General features: G+C 32.6%; 1 protein-coding gene across 3 annotated transcripts in view; it reads right to left on the bottom strand.

The window, feature by feature from the left end:
* Positions 1-25,466, bottom strand: part of LOC127727930 (stAR-related lipid transfer protein 3-like) — a 191,169-nt gene that overhangs the window by 85,967 nt on the left and 79,736 nt on the right. For all 3 annotated transcript variants that reach the window (XM_052235087.1, XM_052235089.1, XM_052235088.1), the window contains exon 8: positions 24,896-25,000. In XM_052235087.1, coding sequence (XP_052091047.1) covers positions 24,896-25,000 — 105 coding nt within the window. The remainder of the gene's footprint in view (positions 1-24,895; positions 25,001-25,466) is intronic.

Raw genomic sequence — 25,466 nt, 5'->3', positions numbered from 1 at the left:
TTTCAAAAAGTGTTATTTTCATTTGATAATTTCAGAATTGACAACAAATGTAACTAACTAACTTTATATCTGTACAATGTTAACTTATTCTTTTATATGCTAGATTCTTTTACTTTTATTTTGCAGAATTTGCCATCAACTAATTCAACTTTAAGGACAGCGAGTTCAATGGGACACTGAACAAAAAGATACACACATGTAACAGGACTACCTATAGACGACAGAGAACAAATATTGTTTTATTAAATCACAGAAAATGCAATAAATGGAAAGATTTTCTAAAGACATTCTCCTTACTCATCCATCAAATTCCATCTGATGGTCAATTCTCCATCAAGTTTCCATGCATATTACATGTAATGGAAATATTCCATTGGTTTTCCATCTGATAGCAAAATTACCATCAGTTTTCCATCAGATGGCAAAAATACCATCAATTATCCATCAGATGGCAAAAATACCATCAATTATCCATCAGATGGCAAAAATACCATCAAATGGAAATTATGCCATCAATTTTCCATCATCATGAACACAAATTCCATCAAACCTTTTCCATCAACCATTTTCCAGCATTGATGGAAAGTTGATGGAAAGTTGTTCCAATACTCCATCAACATGATGGAATGTGATGGCATTTTTTCCATCACAAAATTCCATCATGTTTGATGGAAAATCTAGGGAAGGGCGACAGGTTGTAGGTACTCCTATGGGCACCAATTGTTCGTTAAATAATCAAGAATTCTCTGAATATACTGCCGAAATTTACTCAAAGGAACTTACTTTAAATAAATCAAATATCAACAGCAATAGCTGTCCTTTCCTAGATTTAGACATTTCAGTTTTACACGAGAAACTCTACAAAAATATTACTACAAAAGGTAAGATTTTTCTTTCCCTATTGTTAAATTTCCATTTTTTTTATGGTTATGTTCCTTTGGCTCCGTCTTACAGTGTTTAATATCCAAACTCATTCGCTATACCCATGTCTGAAGTGACATTTGGATTTCAATGAGCATAATCTATGTATTACTGGTAAATTATTAATTCTTCCATAGATACAAAGATTTGGTTTGCAAGTTTGTTTGTACCTGTAGAAAACTTATTCAAATGGAATAGCACATCCAAATTTTTACAGTGATGTTGTTTAACTAGCCCTGAAATCAAGTTACAATCTGGGTAAACTTATCAATCCTTTAAATAAACTTATTCTTAAAGGTTACTAATTCTGTAATTATATCTTTGAATATTGTTTTTTATTGGTATAAATCTTGATTTTGTTATCAGTAAATTAAAACCATAATAAATATTAATGTTACACACATATGCACTTTAACGGTACTTAAATCTGAAGATACCTATATTTTGGCATTGCACAAAGTCATTTTTTTGACATCTTAACACTAAATCCACTGGATGTTGGATGTGTACTGACTGATATTTTAGTCTTAGATACATGATTTCTTTTATTACTTGTTATTGGCTTTGAACTAGCTGTCTGAGTATCTGTGAGTACTCTCCGATCTGTAGTTTGTGTCTTTTTTGTTGTAAGGGATGTATAAATACCCTGCTACATCCAGTCTTTTTATTGTTAGATGTTTCTCTGCTTTGTATCTATCTGATTTGTTAATAGAAATAAGAAGATGTGGTATGAGTGCCAATGAGACAACTCTCCATCCAAGTCACAATTCAAAGCCCATTTCAACTGATTTTTATACGACCGCAAAAAAATTTTGTGGTCGTATATTGGTATGACGTTGGCGTCGTCGGCGTCGTCCGGCGTCGTCGTCCGAATACATATTGGTTTTCGCACTCTAACTTTAGTTTAAGTGAATGGATCTTTTTGAAATTTGACCATAAGGTTAAATACCACAAAAGGAAGGTTGGGATTGATTTTGGGGGTTATGGTACCAACAGTTAAGGAATTAGGGGCCAAAAAGGGGCCAAAAATGAGCATTTTCTAGTTTCCAGACAATAACTGTGGAACGGTGTATGGATCTCTCTGAAATTATACTACAAGTTTCCATACCACAAAGGGATGGTTAGGATTTGCTTTGGGGGGTTATGGCTCAAACCGTTTAGGAATTAGGGGCAAAAAAGGGGGAAAAACAAGGTTGTCCTGGTTAATGGACAAATACTTTAGTACAAAACATAATTTAAAGCAGTGTAAATATGAGGTTCTTTGATATGCTGAATCTAAACATGTATTTAGATTTTTGATTTTTGGCCCAGTTTTCAAGTTGGTCCAAATTGGGGCCAAAATTAAACTTTGTTTGATTTCAACAAAAATTGAATATATGGGGTTCTTTGATATGCTGAATCTAACCATGTATTTAGATTTTTTATTTGTGGACCCCGTTATCTAATTGGTTCATATTGAGGTCAAAAGGGTCCAAAATTAAACTTTGTTTGATTTCATCTAAAATTGAATTATTGGGGTTCTTTGATATTCCAAATCTAACCGTGTATTTAGGTTTTTAATTTTGGGTCCTGTTTTTTAAATTGGTCTACATTGAGGTCCAAAGGGTCCAAAATTAAACTTAGTTTGATTTTGACAAAAATTGAATTCTTGGGGTTCTTTGATTTGCTGAATCTAAACATGTGTTTATATTTTTGATTATGGGCCCAGTTTTCAAGTTGGTCCAAGATAGGGTCCAGTATTTAAACTTTGTTTGATTTCAACAAAAATTGAATATATGGGGTTCTTTGATATGCTGAATCTAAACATGTATTTAGATTTTTGATTATGGGCCCAGTTTTCAAGTTGGTCCAAATTGGGGTCCAAAATTAAACTTTGTTTGATTTCAACAAAAATTGAATATATGAGGTTCTTTGATATGCTGAATCTAACCATGTATTTAGATTTTTTATTTGTAGGCCCCGCTATCAAATTGGTTCATATTGAGGTCAAAAGGGTCCAAAATTAAACTTTGTTTGATTTCATCGAAAATTGAATTATTGGGGTTCTTTGATATGCCAAATCTAACCGTGTTTTTAGATTTTTAATTTGGGTCCCATTTTTTAAATTGGTCTTCATTGAGGTCCAAAGGGTCCAAAATTAAACTTAGTTTGATTTTAACAAAAATTGAATTCTTGGGGTTCTTTGATATGCTGAATCTAAACATGTGTTTAGATTTTTGATTATGGGCCCAGTTTTCAAGTTGGTCCAAGTTATGGTCCAAAATTAAACTTTTTTTGATTTCAACAAAAATTGAATATATGGGGTTCTTTGATATGCTGAATCTAACCATGAATTTAGATTTTTTATTTGTGGGCCCCGCTATCAAATTGGTTCATATTGAGGTCAAAAGGGTCCAAAATTAAACTTTGTTTGATTTCATCAAAAATTGAATTATTGGGGTTCTTTGATATTCCAAATCTAACCGTGTATTTAGATTTTTAATTTTAAGTCCCGTTTTTTAAACTGGTCTACATTAAGGTCCAAAGGGTCCAAAATTAAACTTAGTTTGATTTTAGCAAAAATTGAATTCTTGGGGTTCTTTGATATGCTGAATCTAAACATGTGTTTAGATTTTTGATTATGGGCCCAGTTTTCAAGTTTGTCCAAGTTGGGGTCCAAAATTAAACTTTGTTTGATTTTAACAAAAATTGAATATATGGGGTTCTTTGATATACTGAATCTAACCATGTATTTTGATTTTGGACATTGGACCATAATAGGTAAATTAAAAAAATTCAAGTTCTTAGACCACATTCTTTCTGTGTCAGAAACCTATGCTGTGTCAAATATTTAATAACAATCCAAATTCAGAGCTGTATCAAGCTTGAATGTTGTGTCCATACTTGCCCCAACTGTTCAGGGTTCGACCTCTGCGGTCGTATCAAGCTGCGCCCCAGCTAAGCATTTTATTTTAATTTACCTATTATGGTCCAATGTCCAAAATCAAAATACATGGTTAGATTCAGCATATCAAAGAACCCCATATATTCAATTTTTGTTAAAATCAAACAAAGTTTAATTTTGGACCCCAACTTGGACAAACTTGAAAACTTGGCCCATAATCAAAAATCTAAACACATGTTTAGATTCAGCATATCAAAGAACCCCAAGAATTCAATTTTTGCTAAAATCAAACTAAGTTTAATTTTGGACCCTTTGGACCTTAATGTAGACCAATTTAAAAAACGGGACTTAAAATTAAAAATCTAAATACACGGTTAGATTTGGAATATCAAAGAACCCCAATAATTCAATTTTTGATGAAATCAAACAAAGTTTAATTTTGGACCCTTTTGACCTCAATATTAAGCAATTTGATAGCGGGGCCCACAAATAAAAAATCTAAATTCATGGTTAGATTCTGCATATCAAAGAACCCCATATATTCAATTTTTGTTGAAATCAAAAAAAGTTTAATTTTGGACCCCAACTTGGACCAACTTGAAAACTGGGCCCATAATCAAAAATCTAAACACATGTTTAGATTCAGCATATCAAAGAACCCCAAGAATTCAATTTTTGTTAAAATCAAACTAAGTTTAATTTTGGACCCTTTGGACCTCAATGAAGACCAATTTAAAAAACGGGACCCAAATTAAAAATACGGTTAGATTTGGCATATCAAAGAACCCCAATAATTCAATTTTCGATGAAATCAAACAAAGTTTAATTTTGGACCCTTTTGACCTCAATATGAACCAATTTGATAGCGGGGCCTACAAATAAAAAATCTAAATACATGGTTAGATTCAGCATATCAAAGAACCTCATATATTCAATTTTTGTTGAAATCAAACAAAGTTTAATTTTGGACCCCAATTTGGACCAACTTGAAAACTGGGCCCATAATCAAAAATCTAAATACATGTTTAGATTCAGCATATCAAAGAACCCCATATATTCAATTTTTGTTGAAATCAAACAAAGTTTAAATACTGGACCCTATCTTGGACCAACTTGAAAACTGGGCCCATAATCAAAAATCTAAACACATGTTTAGATTCAGCAAATCAAAGAACCCCAAGAATTCAATTTTTGTCAAAATCAAACTAAGTTTAATTTTGGACCCTTTGGACCTCAATGTAGACCAATTTAAAAAAACAGGACCCAAAATTAAAAACCTAAATACACGGTTAGATTTGGAATATCAAAGAACCCCAATAATTCAATTTTAGATGAAATCAAACAAAGTTTAATTTTGGACCCTTTTGACCTCAATATGAACCAATTAGATAACGGGGTCCACAAATAAAAAATCTAAATACATGGTTAGATTCTGCATATCAAAGAACCCCATATATTCAATTTTTGTTGAAATCAAACAAAGTTTAATTTTGGACCCCAATTTGGACCAACTTGAAAACTGGGCCAAAAATCAAAAATCTAAATACATGTTTAGATTCAGCATATCAAAGAACCTCATATATTCAATTTTTGCTAAAATCAAACAAAGTTTAATTTTGGACCCTTTGGACATTAATGTAGACCAATTTGAAAACTGGACCCAAAATTAAAAATCTAAATACACTGTTAGATTCGGCATAACAAATAAATCAATGTGATCAAAGATTTTACAAATCTAATGCGCCATACTGTGCAATTAAAGATTACTTCTTGAAATTTTTCAATATTTGAAATTTGAAAAAAAAATAATATTTGAAGAATAATTCTTTTTAATTTCTGAAATCTGAAATGAGAAAAAATTGGCCCCCCACAATTTCTTTTTATCCCCCCCTCCCCTTTTTTCCCCCCAAAAAATTCTTTCCCTCAAGATATGGTCATAATCTCAATTCAAATTTCCAATGGAGTTGGCAACCATAATTACCCATTTAAATTTACCATAGTGCTAACTTAATCTATTTTATAATAGAATTAATAAAAATATAGTGTCAAATCTTTCATATGGATTTTTTTGTAAAAAAAAAAGATGAAAACATTTGCAGATATTTTTACTGGTCTTCCTTTATAAATATGCATTTCTTTAAACATAATTTAAAAGCAGTGTAAGGGAAGTAACCAAAACGTTGTATTTGGATTACCTCCCTTACACTGTTTTAGATTATCTTTATTGTTCCTTAACCATTACTTTATACATAATTTAAAAGCAGTGTAAGGGAGATAATTTCAATGATGTATTTGATTTATCTCCCTTACACTGCTTTAAATTATGTTTTGTACTAAAGTATTTGTCCATTAACCAGGACAACCTTGTTTTTCCCCCTTTTTTGCCCCTAATTCCTAAACGGTTTGAGCCATAACCCCCCAAAGCAAATCCTAACCATCCCTTTGTGGTATGGAAACTTGTAGTATAATTTCAGAGAGATCCATACACCGTTCCACAGTTATTGTCTGGAAACTAGAAAATGCTCATTTTTGGCCCCTTTTTGGCCCCTAATTCCTTAACTGTTGGTACCATAACCCCCAAAATCAATCCCAACCTTCCTTTTGTGGTATTTAACCTTATGGTCAAATTTCAAAAAGATCCATTCACTTAAACTAAAGTTAGAGTGCGAAAACCAATATGTATTCGGACGACGACGACGCCGGACGACGACGACGACAACGACGCCAACGTCATACCAATATACGACCACAAAATTTTTTTGCGGTCGTATAAAAATCTAAATACACTGTTAGATTCGGCATAACAAATAAATAAATGTGATCAAAGATTTTACAAATCTAATGCGCCATACTGTGCAATTAAAGATTACTTCTTGAAATTTTTCAATATTTGAAATTTGAAAAAAAAATAATATTTGAAGAATAATTCTTTTTAATTTCTGAAATCTGAAATGAGAAAAAATTGGCCCCCCACAATTTCTTTTTATTCCCCCCCCCCCTTTTTCCCCCAAAAAAATTCTTTCCCTCAAGATATGGTCATAATCTCAATTCAAATTTCCAATGGAGTTGGCAACCATAATTACCCATTTAAATTTACCATAGTGCTAACTTAATCTATTTTATAATAGAATTAATAAAAATATAGTGTCAAATCTTTCATATGGATTTTTTTGTAAAAAAAAAAGATGAAAACATTTGCAGATATTTTTACTGGTCTTCCTTTATAAATATGCATTTCTTTAAACATAATTTAAAAGCAGTGTAAGGGAAGTAACCAAAACGTTGTATTTGGATTACCTCCCTTACACTGTTTTAGATTATCTTTATTGTTCATTAACCATTACTTTATACATAATTTAAAAGCAGTGTAAGGGAGATAATTTCAATGATGTATTTGATTTATCTCCCTTACACTGCTTTAAATTATGTTTTGTACTAAAGTATTTGTCCATTAACCAGGACAACCTTGTTTTTCCCCCTTTTTTGCCCCTAATTCCTAAACGGTTTGAGCCATAACCCCCCAAAGCAAATCCTAACAATCCCTTTGTGGTATGGAAACTTGTAGTATAATTTCAGAGAGATCCATACACCGTTCCACAGTTATTGTCTGGAAACTAGAAAATGCTCATTTTTGGCCCCTTTTTGGCCCCTAATTCCTTAACTGTTGGTACCATAACCCCCAAAATCAATCCCAACCTTCCTTTTGTGGTATTTAACCTTATGGTCAAATTTCAAAAAGATCCATTCACTTAAACTAAAGTTAGAGTGCGAAAACCAATATGTATTCGGACGACGACGCCGGACGACGACGACGCCAGACGACGACGACGACGCCAACGTCATACCAATATACGACCACAAAATTTTTTTGCGGTCGTATAAAAATTCAAGTTCTTAGACCACATTCTTTCTGTGTCAGAAACCTATGCTGTGTCAAATATTTAATAACAATCCAAATTCAGAGCTGTATCAAGCTTGAATGTTGTGTCCATACTTGCCCCAACTGTTCAGGGTTCGACCTCTGCGGTCGTATCAAGCTGCGCCCCAGCGAAGCATTTTATTATGGTTTGTTCGTATGTTGTGCTGTTACACAACTGTCCCAGGTTAGGGGGATGAGTCAGGGTTGAGCGCTCACAAACATGATAAACTCAGCCACATTCTTTATGTGCCTGTCCCAAGTCAGGAGCCTGTAGTTCAATGGTTGTTGTTGGTTCACTTTTGTATGTCATATTTGTTTTTCATTAATTGTTTTGTTATAAATTAGGCTGATAGTTTTCTCAATTGAATTTTTTCGTATCTTCATGTCCAGGACTTTTATAGCCAAACTATATGGTATGGGTTTTCCTCATTGTTGAAGGCTGTACGGTTGCCTATAATTGCTTACATTCACATCATTTGTTGGACAGTTGTCTCATTGGTTATCATACCATATCTCCTAATATTTTTATATTAAGCAGAAAACTTAACAATTGTTGACTCATCCTCCACCGTTGCCAACGCCGTTGGAAAAGCAATACCTATGTCTCACTTTCCACAACTTTTGTCGCAGGTGAGAAAAAAATTATAAGCAGCACAATAGTAACCATAAAGTGGAATTCAAATCAAAGACTTGACTGTGGTTCTTTTTCCCTCAGTTTGGTGACAAATTTCTGATCAGTTGAACAGTTTAATTTGATGAAACAGGCTGCAATAGGTGCAGTTTCCAGGCTTTTCCACTTCAATGAAATTACCATTAAGAAGCATTCGATTTTTAATTAAACAATTAAACCTCACTAATGATACCCCTGCTTTAAGGAAAATGGTAAACAGGAAGTTGATGAGCAATGAATCTGAAAACACAATAACATGGTAAATATGTTCACAGGAAGCCGGATCAAAATTTCTGGGGGCTCTCATTTATAATTCCCTAGAAAAATGTGACGAAAAATTTCATATATGGCAATTGTGTGTTAGAATATACAAGTATTAGGTAGACAGGAAGCTCAGCCGGAACGTACATCAATGATACTGAAAAGGCATTTCATGGAATAGCATGTTCACATGAATGCTGATAACAAATTTCAGAAAGCTCTGATTTGTAGTTCCTGAGAAAAATGCGACAAAATTTCATGTGACAGACTGACAGATGATTCAGACATATGGCTGGCTGAACTGACAGAGGTATAAAACATTATACATCCACTCCTTTAGAGCAGAAGTATAAAATTATTTTGTTAATAATAAATTGCTTCGCCGAGTGCACCTGGATACGACCACAGAGGTCCAACCCTGAACAGTTGGGGCAAAAATGGACACAATATTCGCGCTTGATACAGGTCTGAATTTTGATTGTAATTAAATATTTGATACATAATAGGTTTCTTACACAGAATAACTGTAGTAAAGAACTTAGAATTGGTTATATGATTTGAATTTATATTCAATTTTTTGCTTTTGTGCAATACACTATGCTGTTACGAATTGACCCCCCCCCCCTTTCCCAAAAAAAAAAAAAATTGTCCCCCCCTTTTTTTTCATCTCCCCCCCCCCCCTCCCCCCATTTTTTCCAAAAATTCTTTCCCTCAAGATATGGTCATAATCTCAATTCAATTTGCAACCATAATTACCCATTTAAATACATCATAAAAGTCTTAAAATAGAAAATGACATACACATAATCATGGCTAAAATTAATATTCCTTAATCAGCATTTTTAAATAGTAATTTCTAAAAATAAATTGACAGCTAATCACCTCAAGACAATAGAACATTTCTTTATACATAATTTAAAAGCAGTGTAAGGGAGGTAATCCAAACATAACATTGTACTTTTTTTTAATTGTCCATTAACCAGTAAACCCTTGTTTTTCCCCCTTTTTTGCCCCTAATTCCTAAACAGTTTGAGCCATAACCCCCAAAGCCAATCCTAACCATCCCTTTGTGGTATGGAAACTTGTGGTATAATTTCAGAGAGATCCATACAAGTTATTGTCTGGAAACTAGAAAAATGCTTATTTGGGCCCCTTTTTGTCCCCTAATTCCTAAACTGTTAGGACTATAACCCCCAAAATCAATCCCAACCTTCCTTTTGTGGTTATAAACCTTGTGTTTAAATTTCATTGATTTCTATTTACATTTACTAACGTTATTGTCTGGAAACCAAATGTCTTCGGACGACGCTGACGACGGCGACGACAACGACATGATACCAATATACGACCACAAAATTTTTTGCCGTTGTATAAAAAAAGAGACAATATAAACAATTTACAAAGATAAAATTATTACAACTTTCTCTTTTGCTGCCAACAGTTGTGGTGCCTTTTTTTAATCTTTCTACAAAACTTTTAACAGTTTAATTATAATTTTAATTATTCTTTGGTCTTTAATGGATTCTCCCAGCTTGGGTTTATGTAAACTGCCTCTGTAACTATCTCTGTAAAATGTGTTCCACAGACATGATTTTCCACATGGTCAAACATGGTAGGTTTAACTTTACATGTAACATACCATTCTGATTGTAACATACAAACAAATGGATCAACTTAGAATTAAAATAAAGAAACTTATTTTGATGCACAATAAAAACATATGATTTCAATATTTGAATCAGTATTTCGATTAATTTAATTATTTTCTTTTATATCCAATTTTTTTAAACGTCAGGTTTAATTTATGTTCATTTTTTTTCCAAGCATACTTGAGTCAACCCAAATTTTGAAGCGAACTTGTTCGACTCATCAGAATTGGACATGCATTGAACAAATGAGAAGTGTAGCAGGATTGACAAGTACCTAGACTTATCCTAGTTTTCAACACAACTGAATTGGACTGTAATTGATTCTAAACATTCTTTTGTGTTGACTTTTCTCACTGCGTTGAAGACCCATTAGTGGCCTTGGGCTGTTTTTTGCTCTTTGGTCTGGTTGTTGTCTCTTTGACACATTCCCTGTTTCCATTCTCAATTCTGTTTTGTTGATCAATAAATAATGAATTTGTAATAAGTTATTGTTTACTTGAATTTTTTCTCTAGTAAGATATGGAAGGGAGATACTATATACATATTACAGAACTAAGGACATGTAATCTTTGGTTAGGGAACGACCATTTAACTTCAAGGGGAGGGTTATGGTTTTTTCCTTAAAAATATTCTGATCCCCAATTTGATGAAAAAAAATATTGTGGTCAAGCAGATGACAAAAAAAAATAATTTGATTGATAGGGTCGAAAAACTAAAAAAAAAAAATGTTTCTGACTCGGACAAAAAACCATAACCCCCCCACCCCCTTGAAGTTAAATGGTTGCTTCCTTACACACAACTTGCTTATTTCCCTTTAATATCATGTTTTCATTAGTGCTTCATACTAACAACCACTCACTTTATAAATTATCAGTTATATCAGTAGGTTTGTAGAGATGAACTCAAACTACAATTTGGTAAAACAAATTACAAATGCAGCAAATTGGTATCATGAAAACTCATCAAAGATACCAGATGCAGAATAAAGTTAAGCCTATGTGTAGGAAATGTTTTTTATAAATATGTACTACTTTCTGGTATGCTCTTTCTGATCGGCCAGAATTAGTGGTTATACATCTAAAACAAAATGGAAAATGGGTAAAAATCATCAATTAAGGGCAATAACTTCTATAAGGAGCTGATTGACAATTTCAGATATGTTGACTGACTAGAAGATCTAAGTTTGCTGATAATTTTTGCTAAGAACAGTTTCACTCTAAATCATCATTAGGGGCAATACCTCCTATTAGAAGTCATCTGATCTCTTTTGTAAAATAGAAAGTGGATAGAACTACACATTCTCAGATTTCTCTATCTATAATAGTTTCAAGACAAGAAGGGGGGGGGGGGGACACAAACTTTATACAAAATACCCTCAGGATAATACAGGCCAAGTTGGTTGAAACTGGATCAGTTTCAGAGGAAAAATATTTTTTAAAAGACTATACAACAGATGATAATGACAGATATGCTAAATAGTGGCAATAGGTCACATGGCCCATGCTAACGCTTGTGATAAAATATGTATATAAAAGCCCAGGCAATGTGAAAATGATAACAAATCTATTATTATATCAATTATTTCAATTCTTATAAGATAAATACCGCAATTTAAAAAATTGGAAGTAAAGATAAGCCTGCTGTAAGCAAGGATTTCAATCCTTCTCACTATACAAATCCTTGCTGTAAGTGAGGCTTTCCAATTTTACCACATGTAAGATAAAGCTAAAAATTTCCAATAAATCTATGCTTGCATGAATTACTTCTTAAATAACCTCTTGAAAAATATGTTTAATCCTTATAAATTCTCAACCCAATTATTTTGTTTTTGTTGGCTACCCTCAAATCCACAGTTGAAATATTGTAATTAAAGGAGTGAGCCACCATGATGACTTCCTGAAATCCATATATGTGCGAATAATACAATAGAACAGAAAAAAACATACATCAAACCTCCATTTTCATGCAATATTATCCAAATTTGGAGCATTCACATAATGGAATAATCTTCAACTTGTGAGTTTTCATTGGTATGACGTCATCTTTTGAAATGACATTAATGCGCCAAGAGCATTCATGGAATTTCACAGAATTTTATTCTAATTTAATTTTGTACATTTTTCCAGGCTCTAATGCATTAATTCTTTTTGTTGTGCATTAGAATAAGTGTAAAGGTTTTGTAGGTTTTTCTTCAATTTCAATTTTAACACAGGGAAATCGATATAGTATATGCACATTATAGGTACAATACATGTGGATTTACTTGGGAGGTAAATTGTAACAGCCATTAATATGTACATCTCTGAGTCTGCCAAAAGTATAGATATATTGAGATATTTATCATGCTATTGTTAACAAAGCAGAAGAAGACATCATATTCAAATTTTTTTTATATTACCCTTGTATCTAACATATTTTTCAAATATTGCTGACATTGTATGCCAACTAAATTTGGGAAGATGACATAAAATACCAAGAAACTAAAGGATCTGTAGTTTGTGTGACTAAAATTAAATAGGGGGTGAGTACAACCAATTTTTTTTACTATATTTCAGTTTTTACATATTTACTTCAAAGGGAGAAATTATTCACTGCAATATTGCCAGATAAATACAAATACTCTAAAAAATCAAAGTACTAAAGTACTGAACATCGGATGACCGCAGGTTCTTATGGATGGTCAAAAGCACATATCACAGAAATAGATCACATCTCTATACCTGAAACTGAGGTTAATTTACAGAGATATATTTTTTTTCTGATTCAAGTTCGTACATGATGATGAATAAATGACAGGAAATTCAACCGCACCGTAATAACTATTATATCAGTGTAGTGATACAAATCAGTATACCTGGGACTATTATAATACTAATATAATAATAGTCCCAGAGTATACACTGGTTTGTTGTTATATATTATATTAATATTACGGTTGCATGTATATATAATTTTCATCTATTTGTATATCATTCTATTCTACTATTCTAATTATAGTGCAGTGCAAGTGCATGGTGGACACTCTTCTGTAAAAAAAATCGATTTTTCTAAAAGATTGGATATGAGAAGCCATTCATATTTTCCCGCAAAACAATAACAGAGTTATCGGTCCTTGCCGGGAGTGTCGCAAAACGTTCTTGAGATATTCTTCCGTAAGCTTTAACACAATTTTTCGGTACGTGTGCATAGATATCATCAATGATTTTTTACTTTTATATATATAACTAACGACAACACATTTTCATATTATTAATTTGTGTTTTAATAAAAATATTTATAGGAGTATCCATTGAAAAAATGAATTTGAAACAAGCGATAAGTAATGTTATTTTGCACTAGGCAATGACCGCGGATCTATAATTTTTATAGATCGGTTGAAAACCCAAAACTAATTTGCATAATGGAAATTTAGGCGATAGCAATACATCGAAATGACCTCACGGTCATCGCGATGTAAAAATTTACATATTAAATTACATATTACATTAAATATGTTTATGAGAATGAAATATTTGTTTTCATTTTCTTACTGAATATTGTCACCAAGCTATTGTTAAAGTATCTAATTCATTAATGCTTGGATCTATTTGAATGTTGATTCAAATAAAAAAAAAACTCAACAATTCAACTGTAAAAAGGAGGATAAAGTATTATAGTATTATATTAATATCAAAATTTGAAACAGGTTCTACGGCAATTAAATATCCAGAGAAAGTTGTTCCATTATAGAGGTTAAAACAGTTGACAATATGTTAAGTAGATATTATTCCATTCACATATTCCCATTTATAAGCTTCAAAAATACTGTTGTTTTTTTCTATTATTTTGTCAATAATATCTGCTATAAACAGTGGAATTCTTACCCTTATCTGGATTCCCACGTTTAACCAAAAGGAGAAACGCCCTTTTAACCCTTGCAATCATCACCAAAGCTGACAACATTATTTGTTTTCGATGAATGTACACAATAATATCCAATTTCCTAATAATACTGCAAAAGTTGGAAATAAAAAAGACCGTAAAAGTATACTTTCAAATTCAACTGACTATCACATTCTACAATTTCTTTTGAATGAAACACTAAGACTAAACAACTAATGATGACGAACACAAGCTTATTAATTTTCAAGATTTAGTAAAAGTGGGTAGGTTTTCTGAATTAATAAACCAATCCTGGATTAGGAGGACCTTAATGAATAATGTTGAGGCCTCACGGCTTCATCAGGAATCCAATTTTTTAAGGTAAATTAACTTATTTTCAAAACAAATTCAAGAAAACTTCAAAATCTAAAAACACAATCATTACAGATTTAACTGAATAGTAATTGGTTTCCAGAAATGATTGCAGCTTTTCAATGAGATTAATCAATCCTTTTTTGGTCCCCTTTAATTGAGCTAATTGTTGACACATCTGTAAGATCATGATGCCTCTGTGTGACACACAGAATCAGGTGTTATATTGAAGTTTCCAATTAATCTGTTGCTGTCTGCTGGGCAGACGTCAGAAATACTGTCTATAAAAAATCTGATTAAAAAAGTCTTATTCAAAGCAGAAATTTGTGCATTACTTTCTATTTATAAAGTAATATCTATTATGAATAATATTTCATTGACAATGAAGTGACGCACGACACTTAATTACTCTCAAGTTTTTATAAGGACCTGCATTTATACGCATATACCAACAATAAAAGGTCATATATTCATAGTCTACTCATTGAGGCAAATCAAAGCAGCATTAGCCCCACTTGGACATTTTTGTATGAGGCACAGAAACAAATTATTGATATGAATGAAAACAAAGATATACATTTCATGGGGAATCAATTCTGTTAAATTTTAATACCAGGAAATATTTCAGGATATGCTGCATATAGATTCTATTGTCTACCACTGCATCAAATGTGATACAACATTTCTCCATTCGAGACAGTTAATTTTTCAATTTAAAACATGAGGCTTGCAGACAGTTTTAAATATTTAGAGATAACTGTCTAGAGTATAGAAATATCATATTACAAGAGATATTTGCTGGTGGAATCTGTTTCTCCTATGATTTTTAGATGATTTATACACAAATTTTATCTTTCTTTTCCAATGATCTGCAAAAAGATGTGTTCTTTTTAATTGACTTCATCAAGTAATTGGTCGTTTTTTTTCATGATGTCAGAGTAGTAAATTCTGAGGAAAGCAAGAAAATTTTACATCATAATTAATAATCTTTGTCTTAGCTATTTAATTGTTTGCCTGTCTCATTGTATAATTACAACTAGAACACAACTGCGACATCCGCAGGTCTGTGACTGAATCAAAGTATCTCATTATATATAAGCCTTATTTTTTCCTGGATTTTTAGTACTTGTATTGTCATCTGATAAAGTCATGCTGATTATAAGGTGCACAGTTTTCTCTGCTCTCAAAATCTTTCTGTTTAAACCCGTCGATCCGCAACTTGTTTATTATTGGTAATATTAATTATTTGGAAAACAAAAGGACCTGGAATGGTGTAATTTTTAATCAACACCATTGTCCTATATTATTTATTTATAAAGTTTAATTCTTTGATTTGCCGTTTTTACGTCATGCAGGCTAACAAATTGGAAACTACCTAGGCCATATTTTTAGTCTGGATTTTTAGTATATGTATTATCATCTGATAAAGTCATGCTGATAAAAATAATGAAAACGGAAACAACATGTGACAATGATTGAATTTAGTAGTGTCAATCCCTATCTAATGACATAGTTCAGGTGTGATTATGACAAATTCCAAATACACAGTTTGGTGGTGCGCCTGACAGGGGCGGAATGTGCAGATTAGGTAATAGGTATCAGGTGACATTTTTTATTGGTATCGGTATTAGATTCGATCCAGAACTTGCTAATTATTGGTCATATTAATTAAGTGGAAAACAAAAGGGCCTGGAATGGTGTAATTTTTAATCAACACCATTGTCCTATATTAGTTATATATAAAGTTGAATTCTTTGATTCGTCGTTTTTACCCCATGACGGCTAACAAATTGGAGTCCAATTATTGGACCTCGTGATTTTAGTATTATAGATAGCTATTGTTCTCTGTGGAGTGTTTTCAATGAGATCTTTAAATTTCTCTTGGAAAAACAAATCATTTGTTGATTAATATAGCTTGACAAAAAATTCAACTCTTAGTGATGAAAATGCATGTACCAATACTGAATAATCATCATATTAATTACACATAGTGTCAAAACAAGAGGTAACTAGAGGCTCTAAAGAGCCTGTGTTGCTCACCTAAGTTTATGTACATCTTCAACAATGGATACTTTCCATCTTTGTGGACTAGAATAGAATTCATGACAAAAATCTCTTCTTTGTTGATTTAGTCTTACTGATCAAATTGCTTATTTAAGTTTCTATCTATCTAATATTTTTATTCAGATAGTAGGAAACAACGCAAAATAAATGATAAAAATTGTTATTAAAGAGAACAACTCCAATAAAGGGGTCATCAGACGATTTAAACCATGTTGACTTATTTGTAGATTTTGTCTTGCTGATCAATTTTCCTTATTTAAGTTTCTATCTATCTATTATAGTTTTTCAGATATAAGGCAAAAACACAAAAAATTTGTCAGAACCATCATGGACAATAACTCCATTAAGGGGACATCAGACAATTTCAACTATTCGACTTATTTGTAGATCTTGTCTTGCTGATCATTTTTGTCTATTTAAGTTTCTATCTATCTATTATACTTTTTCATTTATTAGGCAAAAACACAAAAAATTAGTAAAAATTAAATGGCAATAACTCCAATAAGGGGTCATCAGATGATTTCAACCATGTTGACTTATTGTAGATAAAATAGAGAATGGAAATGGGGAATGTGTCAAAGAGACAACAACCCGACCATAGAGCAGACAACAGCCGAAGGCCACCAATGGGTCTTCAATGACCTATCTGGGTGATCATTTTTGCTATAAACTTTCTCTCAATCTATTATAATTTTCCAAATAGGCAAAAATTTAAAAAGTCGGTAAAATTCGTCGGCAATAACTCCTATAAAAAGTATGGAACCTTGTGGTAAAATTTCATAGAGATCCATACTCTTATACACAATTTATAGTCCTGAAACAAGAAAAATGCTTGTTTTTAGCCCTTTTTGGCCCATAATTACTTAACAGCATTGACAATAACCCCCAAAACCAATCCCAAACTTCCTAATAAGGTATGGAACCTTGTGCTAAAATTTCATAGAGATCCATAAACTTATACTCAAGTTATTGTCTGGAAACCAAAAGTCTTTGGATAATGAATAAAAAGTGTTACTTTTATTCCTGCGTGTAGATTTTCCGATGGGAAATTTTTTTTATAGTCCCCCTTAAAAAAACTTTTAAGAGTGTTTTGGATACTCAAATAAACAAAATATCAAAATATCGCCCACTGTCTAAAATAAATTGGGAAGAGTGTCATTAGGTTATCAAAGATGCTCTTTCATCCTATTGTAAAAAATGGTGTAAACGGGAGAAATCTGACAAAAAGTTCCTCGATACCTATTTAAATAAATGTCTGAATGTTGTTGATATTCGCATATATATCACATTTCTAAAAAATTTTAGAAATAAATAAAAGAGTAAGTAATATGCCCATTTCTAGGATTAAAAACAAAATTTAAGTACTATCAAAGCATTTTGCATTTGTACCGGCCGACAAAGCAGCCAACAATGTGGTGGTGGTATGATGCAAATACTACATGGAAGTCCTTAAGAATGAAAATATATATTCAACTACATTCAAGGCTGTACGCTCCACAGAGAGTCATATAGTAAATAATCATGTCACTACCACAGCTCAGGTTAAAGCCTCCTCTGAACATTTGAAGGTCCCCAATATGTATTGGTTACCTAAAATTGAGAATGGAAATGGGGAATGTGTCAAACAGACAACAACCCGACCAAAGAGCAGAAAACAGACACAAAAACCCATAAAATATCGTTTCATCTCGGCCTCTAGTAAGTGTTCTACAACTAATCTTTCGGTGCTTTTAACAAGTTCCTTAACTACTATCAAAGAACTTATGGTTAATTTTTGTAATAAAACATATGAAACAGTACTAGTGGAATTAACCATTTTTGGAGTGTAAAAAATTCTTTGGATGTTTTAGATAAATTATGTGCTTTTGATGGTCCTTTTGATTCGGTTGACAGTTTTGACTTTTCCACTCTTTATACTACACTTCCACACAAAAAAAAAAATTTTCCTATCTAATTAAATGGTCCTTTGATAAATCTGGATGCAATTTATTTGCTGCAACTCATATAAAGCCTTTTTCTCTAATGAGAAAGGTAAATATGCTAGATATACTTACTGGAGGTGTGATGAGATGATTAAAGCACTAAATGTTCTCCTTGACAACATTTATGTACGTTTCGGCAATAAAGTTTATCGACAGGTTGTAGGTATTCCTATGGGCACCAATTGTGCCCCTTTCATAGCAGACTTGTTCCTTTACTGTTATGAATCACAGTTTATGGCCAAACTCAGTAAAGAAGGGTCTAAATTTCATTTAATTGATAAATTCAACAACACTTACCGTTATCTTGATGATATTTTTTCGTTAAATAATCAAGAATTCTCTAAATATACTGCTGAAATTTACCCAAAGAAACTAACTTTAAATAAATCAAATATTAACAGCAATAACTGTCCTTTCCTAGATTTAGATATTTCAGTATTACACCAGAAACTTGACACAAAATTTTACGACAAAAGGGATGATTTTTCTTTCCCTATTGTTAATTTTCCCTTTTTGGACGGTGATCTTCCTTTGGCACCATCTTACGGTGTTTAAATATCCCAACTCTTTCAATATCCTCGTGTCTGTAGTGACGTTTTGGATTTCAATGAGAGTAATCTATGTATTACTAGTAAATTATTAAGTCAGTGATTTCGTTACCTCAAATTACTTAAAACCTTTACTAAATTCTTCCATAGATACAACGATTTGGTGTGCAAGTTTGGCTGTACCTGTAGAAAACTTATTTCAAACTGAATAGCACATTCTAAAATTTACGGTGATGTTGTAAACCAAGCCAGGAAATTTAGATACCATCCGGGTAAACTTTAAATAAACTTATTCTAAAAGGTTATTCAACACTGTAATTAAATCTTTGATTATTCAGCCTATGGATTTTTCTTAGCCAGGTACAAGGCTGGAGAAAAAGTTCAGCCCCTGCTTTGGAGAGCCGCATCGGCCTATGGATTTGTTTTCATTGGTATAAATATTGATTTTGTTATCACTAAATTAAAACCATACTAAATATTACACATATGTACTCTCACGGTTTTACAATCTGTCGATACCTATAGTTTGGCATTGCACAAGGTCATGTTTTTCTCTGACTGTTAATAATTCTTTACACTAAATTCATTGGATGTTGGATGTGAACTGATTGATATTTTAGTCTAAGATACATGATTTTTTTATTAGTTGTTATTGGCTTTGAACTAGCTGTCAGTAACTGCGAGTACTCTCAGATCTGTACTTAATGTCTTTTTGTTGTGGGGATGTATAAGTACCTGTCCACGTCCACTCTGTGTTTTTGTTAGATGTATTTCTATTTGTATCCATCTGATCAGTTAAGCCTTTTTCAACTGATTTTTATAGTTTGTTCTTATGTTGTACTGTTACACCAATGTCCCAGGTTAGGGGAGGGTTGAGCGCTCACAAACATGTTTAACCCCGCCACTTCTTTATGTGCCTGTCCCAAGTCAGGAGCCTGTAGTTCAGTGTTTGTCGTTGGTTTATGTCTCATATTTTTTTTTCGTAAATTGTTTTGTTATAAATTATGTTATTAGTTTTCTCAATTGAATTGTTTCATATTTTTCATGTCGGGGCCTATTATAGCCAACCATACAGTATTGGTTTTTCTCATTGTTGAAGGCCGTGCGGTTGGCTATAATTGCTTACATCCACTTCATTTGAACTTTGGTGGATAGTTGTCTCATTGGCAATCATACCACATCTCCTAATATTTTTATATTAAAGGATGATTTACATTAAGCATGGAAAAAGTAACCTGGTGCAATAATTCCTCTGGAAATTATACACTGGTGGAAGGAATACACTGTTACATTTGCAAACCATAAAAATGCTTGTTTTTGGCCACTTTATGGCCCCTAATTACAAAACAGCTATAACAAAAAAAAAACAAAATCAATCCAAACCCTCCTATTGTGGTATGGAACCTTGTGATAAAATTTCATAGAGATCCATACACTTATACTCAAGTTATTGTCTGCGAACCAAAATGTCTTCGGATGACAAGAAAAATGCTTGTTTTTGGCCCCTAATTACAAAACAGCTAAGACAATAACCCCAAAAATCAATCCCAACCTTCCTATTGTGGTATGGAACCTTGTGCTAAAATTTCATTATACTCAAGTTATTGTCTGTGAACCAAAATGTCCTCATACGACGACGCAGGCATTGCCGTAACATAATACGAACACGAAAAATTTTGCAGTCGTATAATTTTGGAAGTCACAAATTTCCATAGGAACATACAAAATAAAATATATCCATTTATTATGGTTTTATAGTTGTCTTTTCTTTTATTGCAAAAGAATTGAAACCCTTCCTGAGAATCAGTTCCTCTTTGTCAAGGTAAAACATTACTTGCAAAAATTTAATACCATGTTATTGACAATATTGCAAAAGAAATGAAACCTTTCCTGAGAATCAGTTCCTCTTCATGCAAGGTATTAAATTTTTGCAAGTAATTTTTTACCTGTTATTTATAGTTATTTAAGTATGAGTTCATCTTTGCCTATTGGGATCTACCACAGGATAGTTTATTTACATTCATCTGCTGGGATCTAAATTAAGATAGCTTTATTCACATTCACCTATTGGAATCTACCACAGGATCTACTGTGGATTCATTATTATTCGTGGGATACCAATGTTTTTGAGGATTTCTGGATGCAGCCCCAGTGAACCACAAGTTAAAATGTTCAACTTATTACTAGTTTCTATAAGCTTGTATGCTGACTTTGGCAAAACCATGATAACAAATATCCAAGGAAAAACTAGTTTTCCTCAACCCACAAAAACTGGTACCCATGAAAATAAATCCACAGTATTTTTATTCCCATTAACCTGCTGGGATCCACCACAGGATAGTTTATTCAGGTTCACATGTAGCAAAGGATCTAACACGGGTTCTTGAAATTCAACTGTTTTGTCTTCTGGGATCTACCACAGTCTGCTTTATCCACATTCGCCTTTTAGGATCTACCACAGGCCACAAAAGTTTTATATTTTTGTATGTTAATTGTAAGACAACTTAGACAAGAGTGCACACGCTGTAATGTCTCGCCTGATTTACTTATGACTGAATTCCTGTTGAAAGTCTGTAATATGAAGGTTTTCTACAAGTATCACATAAACTTAACATTATCAATGTTCTATGAAAATGAGGTCACAGTCAGTTGAACCATGCCAGACAGACATGTACACCTTACAATCATTCAATACACCAAATGTAGTGGTCCTATCGCTAATAATACCTGAAAAAACCCACAAAATCTTAACATTTCCAATGAAATGAAGTCAAGGTTATATGAACCCTGCCAGACAGACATGTACACCTTAGAATCATTCCATACACCAAATATAACTGACCTATTGTTTATAGTATCTGAGATACAGACTTGCATGACCATGTATCTTCAACTTTGATCACTGATCCATGGAACGAGGTCGAAGTCAGGTGAACCCTACCTGATGACATGAAAACTGAAAACGTTGCAAGGAACCCATATACCAAATATAGTTATCCTATTACTCATGATATGTGAGTATTTCACTTAACAAAATAAAAATCTCCGCAGAGTGCAGCTTAATATGACGTTAGAGGTCGAACCCTGAACAATTGGGACAAGATTGGACATTACATTCAAGCTTGATACAGCTGTGAATTTGGATTGTGATTAAATATTTGACACAGAATGAATGTGGTCAAAGAACTGAAAAATTTGAAATTGAACTGTTACCTATTCAGGTCCAATATCCAAAATCTAAATACATGGATAAATTCAGCATCTATTAATTTAACCTATAATTATTTTTCAAAATATTTATACATAATTTCTAAAATTAGAATTTGATGCTATATCTATTTTTAACTATGAATCTACTTACAATTTCTATTAATTGTCCAATACAGCTCTGCATTTGGATTGTGATTAAATATTTGAAATGCCATAGGTTTCTGACATAGAATGTATGTTGTCTAAGAACTTAAAAAATTGAAATTTGACATTTACCTATTATGGTCCAATATCTAAAATCTAAATACATGGTTAGATTCAGCATATCAAAGAACCCCAAGAATTCAGTCTTTGATGAAATCAAACAAAATTCAATTTTGGATTCTTTGGACCTCAATGTGGACCAATTTAAAAACGGGGTCCAAAATCCAAAATCTAAATACACGGATTAGATTCAGCATATCAAAGAACCCCAAGAATTCAAAACTTTGAATTAAACCCCATTGAAATTGGTCAAGCAATAAGCAATTTATACAAATTATCAGAAAAGTATTGTTTTATGGCTTCTTTTTCCTAAGCGGTTAGGACCACAACCCCCAAAATCATACCCAACATCCCTTTTATGGTATGGAACCGACATTAAACTTTTAAAACCCATAGAAACAGATGTAAACAATTCAAATATACCAACTTGGCCATTTTTACCTTCTTTAACAAAGAATTTCTATGTTTAATTTCAACTGGATATCAGCCTGTTTGTGTCCAATACTTGTCAAAAAAAAAAATTTTCTCTTCAAAATCAAGGGTAAATTGGGAGAGGCTAGCTGCTAATACTAGTATTTTATCATCCTGAAGAACTTTCAGGTGGCATATAATCCAAAAATTGCATGATGTATATGAACTGATAAAGGGGGGGATGGGGGGGGGGGGGGGGGGAGGGGTTATTTCTAGATAAAAATAATGGTTTCATTAGTGACACACAATTAAACTGTAATTATTAAGTCTCCCTAACAAAGTTAAGTCTAGTTTGTGCATTGGGAAGATCTATTAAGGGGTACTTTGAGGGCCCAAAAGAAAGGAGGTGTTTACCATAGGACCCTAGGGGATTTTTTGGAATTTCATTGTCAAAATAATTTGAACAAGCATTCTGAGAGTATTGCATAGCAATACAGTCCCCTGCCAGTTAAAAATTCATTGTACTGGAACAAAATGCTAACTTGATCTATAACTTGTCATGGTGTAAACTATATAACAAATATCAAGTCAATATCTTCAAGCATGACGGAAAAAAGTGTGGAAAACTGATTATTTAAGTGAATTTTCTAAGTCCAGGGACCATAACTCTGCACAAAATCATCAGACCGGAACAAAATTCGAACTTGATCTGTAACTTGTCATGATAAAACTATATACCAATTATCAAATCAATATCTTCAAGCATGACGAAAGAAAGTGTGGAAAACTGATTAGCCGGACTGCCGGACTGACGGATGGACAGACAGACAGACAGACAGACAGACAGACGGAATGCAAACCTTAAGTCCCTTTCGACTTCGTCGGTTGGGGACTAATAATATATAGGGTTCATCCCCAGGGTTCATCCCCAACCCCTATCATTTGAGAATGTTCAAATATCTTGTTAGTGGTCAAGATCCCCACCCTTAAACCAAACATATTCCTGTTTGTCATGTTAAAATGATTTTAATGATTTATAGGGTGAGTCCCCAGGGGTCATCCCCTGTCATTTGAGAATGTTCAAATATCTTGCTAGTGTTCAAGATCCCCAACCCTAAACCATATACTGTGGAATCATTTATTTTGGTGGATATCAATTTTCGTGGATTGAAGAAATTTTGCATTTTCATGGATATTTGATTATATGATTTTGCCAATGTCTGCATACAAGCCTATGGAAAATTGGTTTTTAGTTGAACATTTAAATTTGTGATTATACTATGCCTGGGAAAACTAGTATCCAACGAATAATAATGAATCCACAGTATATTCCAGTTTGTCATGCCAATAAGATATGAAATGATATACAGGGTTAGTCCCCAGGGATCATCCTATTCCCCTGCCATTTTTGAATGTTCTATTATCTTTAAATGTTTGAGATCCCCACCCCTATTCAACCATATATATTCCTGTTTGTAATTTCAAAATGATTTGAATGATATGTAAAAGAAGTCCCTAGGGGTCATCCCCACCCTTGCAATATGAGAAGGTGTTATATGATTAGAAGTCACTCACCTGGTGAGATGCCTGATTCAGTGATTGTCTGTTATTAAGTTATTTTGTTCTTCTTCGAGAGGATGTTTCTCTTAATGATGATGCTACACAGGTATATTTCTTGTATTCTCCAAGGGGCATTCTCGAAAAAATTCAAATTTTTTGAAAGAAGGGGAGAATGTTTTTACAAAAAACAGATTAATCAAGTATAATTTTGTTAATCAATACTCGGTACAAACTAGCAATACTTGAATAAGTATACATAGTAACACTACTTAAATATTGTATCTAGATTACATTATGATTATATCACATTACTACTCACCATCACTGTTTTCTGGACTGTAGTATTCAGCATCTTCTCTACCACGTCTCTGACCTTCTACATCTCCAAGCAATGGTGATCTTTCATCATAGTGACCCATAGTTACTGAAACAATACATTTGGTTGCTTTAAATTCATAAGATAAGTCAAAAGAAACATTACATCAAAATAAGTCAGAACAATTACATACAAGAATAAACTGTTGACACAGAAATATGTTCCACCTTTATGTTATTTTGATAGTACATGTATAATGCAAATATGAAATAAAAATTCATAAGTGGTTCCGCAGAACCCTGTGTCTCGCCTGCGATTGCTGATATAAGTGTAAAAGTGTAATGTTGACTTAAAAAGTGAGTCCATTAATCAGTAAAATACAGAATTGAAAAAAAAATCAAACTTTTTCTTTAGATGCTATTTCGTGGTCTTGAAGATTAGCTTCTGTTCAAGTTTCATAACAATCCATGAAGGATATATATATTTTCAAAAGTTTGCTTCAGACATTATCGCTTAATCATAACAAAGCTTGTGCCAAAGTTTCATAAAATTCTATGACGGTTTGAAAAAGTAA

The sequence above is a fragment of the Mytilus californianus genome, unplaced genomic scaffold, assembly GCF_021869535.1.
Source record: "Mytilus californianus isolate M0D057914Y unplaced genomic scaffold, xbMytCali1.0.p SCAF_2, whole genome shotgun sequence".
NCBI classification, from domain to species: Eukaryota; Metazoa; Mollusca; class Bivalvia; order Mytilida; family Mytilidae; genus Mytilus; species Mytilus californianus.
This window is presented reverse-complemented; position numbering and strand designations above follow the sequence as displayed.